Source organism: Otolemur garnettii, unplaced genomic scaffold (genome assembly GCF_000181295.1).
Source record: "Otolemur garnettii isolate 467f Iridium unplaced genomic scaffold, OtoGar3 scaffold00010, whole genome shotgun sequence".
Lineage (NCBI taxonomy): Eukaryota > Metazoa > Chordata > Mammalia > Primates > Galagidae > Otolemur > Otolemur garnettii.
This window is the reverse complement of record NW_003852405.1, coordinates 34,168,626-34,176,147: the sequence shown is the minus strand read 5'-3', so window position 1 is coordinate 34,176,147 and position 7,522 is coordinate 34,168,626. Positions and strand designations below refer to the sequence as shown.

The 7,522-nt window shown below is 40.4% G+C and overlaps 1 protein-coding gene across 1 annotated transcript in view; it reads left to right on the top strand.

Annotated features, from left to right (window-relative positions):
* Nucleotides 1-217: 217 nt before the first annotated feature.
* Nucleotides 218-7,522, top strand: part of CTH (cystathionine gamma-lyase) — a 14,177-nt gene continuing 6,872 nt past the window's right edge. Inside the window, exons 1-4 of the mRNA XM_012801661.2 lie at nt 218-505; nt 3,107-3,188; nt 5,519-5,614; nt 7,333-7,442. Coding sequence (XP_012657115.1) covers nt 338-505; nt 3,107-3,188; nt 5,519-5,614; nt 7,333-7,442 — 456 coding nt within the window. The 5' untranslated portion in view covers nt 218-337. The remainder of the gene's footprint in view (nt 506-3,106; nt 3,189-5,518; nt 5,615-7,332; nt 7,443-7,522) is intronic.

The following is a 7,522-nucleotide window of genomic DNA, read 5'->3' as shown; positions in this document are numbered from 1 at the left end:
AGCAGCCTCAGCTTCAGCCAGCTGGTGTCTCAGCTTCATCCAAAAGCCGCAGCGCGGACGCACCAGGCAACGCCTCTGCTGCCAGCCAATCAGCAGCAGGGGCCGCGTCGGGTCATCACTCATTGGTCCGCGTTGGCCACGCCCCGCGGCAATCGCCTCCTCCCGCCGGTGCATAAAGTCTCAGCCCGGGAGTCGGGGTGACCCGCTTGCTGCACTCGCTGTCGCCTCTTCTCTCGTGACTCTGCTCCCTTTCGCCAGATCCCTCTGTCTCTCTCCAGCCGCCGGTTTCCTAAATCTATCTTCGCTGTTTTCCGGTCTCCTTTCTTCCACCGTCAGCATGCAGAAAAAAGATGCCTCCTTTGATGGTTTCCTGCCTAGCTTCCAACATTTCGCCACCCAGGCCATCCATGCGGGCCAGGATCCGGAACAATGGACCTCCCGGGCTGTGGTGCCCCTCATCTCCCTGTCCACCACATTCAAGCAGGGGGCGCCGGGCCAGCACTCGGTGAGCTGGGTCTGTCTGGGGCAGCCCAGAGGTGGGCAGGAAGAAGATATGGCTTATACATTAAAATGGGCCATAAGTAATTTATAAGATGACTTATAAAGTAGGAAAGCAACCCTAATAATTTTTGCAGTAAAGGTTTGTATTGTAATACTCTATATGAGTAACAAAAGATGAATACATGTTACATTGAGCACCTCTTGTAATTGCAGAAATCAAAGGACTTGAGTATTAAGAATTTAATACATTTTTTTCTTTCTTAAAATGTGTATACGTTGTTTTGACAGCCTCTGTATATAGAAACATATATGATATATGATATCATGTATGTTACGAGTATTGTCTCATCACCTCCTAATGACAACCCTATTCTGAACTGATGGAATAGGTGAGATTTGGAATGTTAAGTAACCAGCCCAAGGCCAGTAAGTGGTGGAGCTAGAATCCTTACCCTGCTCTAGAACCCTACGCGGAGGTGCACTGTGCTATTACCCCACTAATGTCAGTGGTGATTTAACTCACTGCATCATTTCAGCAGTGGGGCTTAGTGACTAAGAGCACCCGTCCTGTGGTCTAAATTCTGACACTGTCTGCTCTGACCTGGGAGAGCTTGAGCATGTTACTTAACCTATCCAAGCCTCAGGTTGATCTTGTATAGATGGGGATAATAATAGTACCTACTATGTGAGTTGCTGAGATGTATGTAAAGCTGTTGGGTACATAGTAGTAACTCAACAGTAGTTTGGATTTTCACGATGTTCACATTTATGCTATTTCCATGTGATCCTCACAACGACCAAGTCAGTGGGAAGACAGATGTTAAATACCTGTTATAACAGGAAAAGTAACTGGCCACGTAAAGCCTGGGGAAGAAAGCTTTGTTAATCACATAGCTTTATCTTTCCAATGTCATACTTGATGGATCTTGGAGAATTTAAAAGTTGCTGAGGTTTCCAAGAAATTAGTTGACCTTTGTAGGTCTAAAACCTTATTATGCTTTGAAAACTACTTAAGTGTATTATTACGCCCCATTAGCCTAGGAGATTTCTTATAGACTTTGCCCTTGGTTTTGTGAGGTGGAGTTCTAAGGGCGGAACTACAACTGGTTTAGCATACTCTCAGCTGCTGTATTTTGGAGTCTACATGTGTACGTCACCTCTCTTCATGCATATGGTTTGTTCTTGGTGTAGGGTCTAGTGAATGCCTGGCTGCCCAAGCTTTGGAATTTTTTTTTTTAATAAAAAACCATTCAGTTGTGATATTAAGAATTAAATGTTTTCGGAAATCCAGCAGGGGTGGTTAAATCCAAAAGACTGTGCTTAATACCTTTCCAAAATCAGCTTATACCTCTAAAGGGAATTTGAAGACCTGAATGAGAAACATCTAAGTCTCTAGTTCCATTTGAATAGACATTGAGTGGGTAAGGCCCTTTGGCACTGAAACATGCTTCCTTACCTCCTTTAAAGTTAAATATCTGCAGTGAATATTTATGGAAAATGTGAGGTACCTTTCTGTGGCAGGAATCCAAGCATTATTTTCTGGCTGGTGGGAACAGCTGCAGGTCATGGTAAGGCAGCAATGGTGAGGTGTGGAGAGGGTATCCTGGAGCCCCATGAAATATATCTGTTCACCTGGTCAAAAATGAGGAGACACAGCAACAAAACTGTTAGAAATCATTGTTACCAATACTGGGAGCTTCTGAATCTGAAACAAAGGTGGAAAAAGTGTTGTGTTTTGTGACGTGCTAACTGAGGCAGGGAGAGACACTATAGGACTGTTAATCAGTGTTTAAATGCTGGGTTTAAATTCTGGCTTTGACAGTCCCTAGGTACTATAATATTTGTCTTCACATTCTCAAAGCCAGTTATGAGGATTAAATAAAATTGTTACCACCCAACCAGGTGAGTCCTTTGCCTGATGCCCAGATAGAGGCCAACACTGAGACAGCAGGTGTCATAGCAGAGAAAGAGTTTAATATGGAAGGTGCTGAGTGAGATGAGAGTAACTTTTCTAATCCATCTCCTTGAGAACTGGGGGGCTAAGATTTTTAGAAATAATCGGTGAACAAAAGGCTAGGGAATAGGACTGCTAATTGGCTGGGTATGAAATCGTGGATTTGGGAGGCAGAAATTATCTTCTTGGTGGAGACAGTCCCTGGGTAGAGGGTCGCAGGGTCTATTGGATCTGGCCACTGGTGTGGTTGATGACAGTTGATGCCCCTGAATATCTAGAAGATTTCATAAAGATCAGTCCTAGGTTTTCCCTGTCATCTACAGAAGCGACTAGAGACATCAGAATGTCGCTCCAGTCAAGGACATGTGACACTTATTTTATCCTCACAATAATTTTATGAACTAGATATCTGTATTTTATTCCCATTTTACAGATATTAAGAATGACTCTTGGAAATGTTGAGGAATTTACCTATTGGCTTGCAGCTCATAAGTGGCAGACAGAGAGTTCTGACAGAGTTTGACTTCAGACCCCCATGACAGTGTCATGGTTGTTTCTGTCTAATGGCCTGGCACACTGTGACCGGAGAACAGACATGTGTGGACTCAAATAGTAAATGTCTTGGAATTAACTCTAACATCTTTTCCTCAGGGTTTTGATTACAGCCGTTCCGGAAACCCCACTAGGAATTGCTTGGAAAAAGCAGTGGCAGCCTTGGATGGGGCAAAGTACTGTAAGTGATTTTTGTTTCACAGACGAGACTCCATCTTAAAATGTACCAAGAAAATTATATGACTTTAATGGAGAAGTCAAAAAAGAAAACAAAAGGAAAACATTTAAATAAAAGATAAAAAGAAAAAATCATAGAGGGCACAGAATACAAAACTGTAAAGAAATCAAGATTTGGTAGTCAGAAGTCTTCTTCTTCTTCTTTTTTTGAGACAGAGCCTCAAGCTGTCCCCCTGGGTAGAGTGCCATAGTGTCACAGCTCACAGCAACCTCCAACACCTGGGCGCAAGTGATTCTCCTGCCTCTCCCTCCCAAGTAGCTAGGACTACAGGCGCCCGCCACAATGCCCAGCTATTTTTTGGTTGCAGCCATCATTGTTGTTTGGCAGGCCTGGGCTGGATTCGAACTCGCCAGCTCAGGTGTATGTGGCTGGTGCCTTAGCTGCTTGAGCCACAGGTGCCAAGCCAGAATTCTTATTTTATTATGACTTGCAATTCTTTGCCCAAACTCCCTCATTGGCTATAACATGCATATGTGTAACTATTTACTATGGTAAATGTCTGCCTACATTATATATATTTTATCTTAAAGATATCTCATTCTTTTCTTTTTTTTTGAAACTGGGTCTCACTCTGTTTGCTGGAGAAGTGCTGTGGCATCATCATTGCTCACTGCAACCACAATCTCCTGGGCACAAGCGACCTTCCTGCCTCACCCTCTGGAGTAGCTACCTATGAGAATACGCATGTTTTTAATGCTCTGGTTTATTCACCTGATAATTTGTGCCTCCAAATAGCACCAATGTCTTTTTGCAGTAGCAAATAACCCATGACAATGTGCTCTCAGAGATTAAAGATTAACTCCTTGAACCTTTTTTTTTCATGAAGGGAGTGGATTGCTGTTAAGTCACTTTTTTTTTTTTTTTTTACATAAATGATACTAAATAAGGATAGGAGAGGGAATAGAAAATAAGAATCTTACGTATCCATTGGGATTAAACTTATCAGACAGATGTCAGGTCTGGTTCTGAGTTTCATTAAAATACTTGCTGAATTGTGTTTCCATGTAATTAACAAAGGAATAATATCTTTGCTCTGTTCCTTATATTTGAAATTTTTTATTTTGATAATTTTGAACTATAATTTAATTGGCAATAGGCCTTTTATCTCAGATTTTTGTAAAGAATTATTTCAAGTATTTTAGAAAATTTTGTAACAGAATTAATGTAACACAAAAAGTGTCTGTACACATTATTTTTTTAATCATAAAGATACCTTTTTTTTTACACTGGGTCTCACTCCATTTGCTGGCTGGAGTGCAGTGGCATCATCGTAGCTCATTGCAACCACAATCTCCTGGGCTCAGGCGACCTCCCTGTTTCACCTTCTGGAGTATCTAAGATCACAGGAGTTTACCCTCACACCTGGCTAATTTTTGTATTTTGTGTAGAGATGAGATCTTACTATGTTACTCAGGCTAGTCTTGAATTCATGGTCTCAAGAGATCTTCTCACCTTGCCCTCTCAAAGTGTTAGGATTACAGGCGTGAGCCACCTTTTGTAGCCACTTACTTTATTCTTCAAATAGAAAGGGGGATTTTGTAATATTAGAGAATTTTGGTAACTCAGACGTGAAGGCTGTCCTTCTGTCAGCAGAGACAGGGCACATCAAGTAAAGCCCACAAACACTCCAGGTGTTTTTTAGCCCAGTAGTCCACAAACTTTTTGGCACCAGAGTCTGCTTTCAGGAAGACAATTTTTCCACGAATGGGGTGGGGAGAGGATGGTTTGGGGATGATCCAAGCTTGTTATCTTTATTGTGCACTTTATTTCCATTATTATTACATCATAATATATAATGAAATAATTATACAACACACCTTAATGCCCAATCAGTGGGATCCCTGAGCTTGTTTTCCCACAACTAGAAGGTCCCATCTAGGGGCAATGTGAGACAGTGACACTGGAAGTGTGTTGCTCTTGTGTCCTCAGCTCCATCTGACATCCTCAGGTGTCAGATTCTCCTAAGGAGCACACAACCCACGGTTCCTCCTCCTGTGAGACTCTATTGCCTGAGCTGATGTGACGGGAGGCGGAGCTCAGGGGGCTGTAAACACAGAGGAAGCCTCCTGTGAGACTCTATTGCCTGAGCTGATGTGACGGGAGGCGGAGCTCAGGGGGCTGTAAACACAGAGGAAGCCTCCCTCATCTCATGCTGTGCCACCTGTTTCCTAACAGGCCACTGACCAGTACCAGGCTGGGGCCTGGAGGTTGGGGACAGGTTTTAACCTATAGGTCTGAGTTTTCCGTTTACTCTAACTTGATTTTTATTTTAGGTTTGGCCTTTGCTTCGGGTACAGCAGCCATTGTGACCATTACCCATCTTTTAAAAGCAGGAGACCAAATTATATGCATGGACGACGTATATGGAGGTAGGTGACCCCTTCCTTATACTGTGTCTAGTGACATGAGCCCTGAGTTATGTTAACAATGTAGCCAGTATGATGGATTATTTATTACCTTTTAAAGGTGTGACGGACCCCTCCACATGGTCTCAGATTTGGCAAAGGAAGAGCATAAACACTTAGGGTCCATGCTTTGGAACTGCTTGTAAGAAAGATTGTTTAATTAGAATTATGTTTAAACTGCTAGAAACAGCATATAGGACCTGATCAACTTTCAGAAATATTCTGCTCTAGAGAAGCTAATGTTTAGAGAGAGTGTTCTAATAATTTAAAATTTTTACCTACAATGAAGATGAACTATAAGTCAAAGAGCTCAACCCTGCCTCTTCCCGTCCCCCCTTTATTTTAGCTTTTGTTTCAGGGAAACTTGAAGTTTTGTCAAAAGTTGTGGACATCTTCCACTGAAGGGACTACACCTCGTATTTACATTTTAGTTATAGGGATCTGATAGATTTATCCCTTGAAGCCTATTCATGAATCCAAATTTAAGAACTTCCATTCCAAAGAGATTAAATGTCAGCCGTTTAAAGTGGGTGAGTGGGGAGGAGACGGACTTGCTCTCACCTTAAGCAGGCCTGACTTTTGTGTTCATAACAATAGCTATGAATTAGATGTACGTTTGCGTATATTCCACATGCTTCCAGATAATTAAAATGATTTCTAGGGTATTACTATCATTTTATATATTTCCTATCTGAACAAAAAGTTAAATATCTAAGTTCTTCGAAGGAAAAGGTTTCCTTTTAGTAATCATTTTATCCCTCAGAAACCAGCACAGTGCTTTATATTTTATCTTGGTCCTTATAATCATTGTTGAATTGAAATTTTAGAAATCTGAAACATTTAATTACTTTTATCCATGCATTATAAAAACCTCATGGCAAATATAGGTACTAAATCCTGAAAACTGTTGACTTTTGAGAATTCTGTATATTCTTTTTCAACCTTTTATTTCTTAGGGTCAGTCAAACTAATATCAAAAGTCTAGTTTATCTTTGATCATAGAGTGGTTTTCTTCTTTTCTGTTGGCTATCAAGAATAGCTATTTTTTCATCAAATTTGTCTATATGAAAATCAAATTCAGAACAGTATTTATAAAATATTTATTCTAAGTTGAATGATTTTTCTTCTTTCACTGTGAAAATCGAGGAGTTTGATTTACATGGTCTCATTTGTCTGTTGAAGTTTTAGAACTACACAGAAGTGATTGAGAAAGTGCAAGTGCCCAGTTCTTTTCTATGACCAAAGCATAATTAAATTGGAAAGTTTTTTGAACATTTCATTGACGTTAGTTGATTTATTTTAGATTTGAATACTAGAATGAAATTGTTAAACATGATACTACTGTTTCAGTGAGCCACTCACTGTGTGAAGTACATGGAATGAGTGTTTTGAGAAACACTTTCCATGTAATGCCACTTTTGTGAATATCAAGTGTGTTTTATGTGACTCTTGGGCTTTAAGTTTAAAGTCTAAACCATCTATCTTCTAACTAAGTACCTGAAGTAAAAAGAAAAGAAAAAAAAAATAAAGTCCCAGCCTTATTATCCTCTATTATATTGCCTTTAGTTGCATTTTACTGGTGACTGGGAGTTCCTTGTAATTCTCAACTGTTTATACCTGTAAGGAACAAACATTTCTTAATATAATGTTCTTTCCCTTTGATCTCATACTTTCCTGCCCAGGTACGAATGTGTACTTCAGGCAGATAGCATCTCAATTTGGATTAAAGATTTCTTTTGTTGATTGTTCCAAAACCAAATTGCTGGAGGCAGCAATTACACCAGAAACCAAGGTAACTCAGCTAGTTTTTGGTTCTGTACATTTTCTTTGTTTGATGTTTTATTTTCATCATTTCTGCTTACTAGAGGCTGA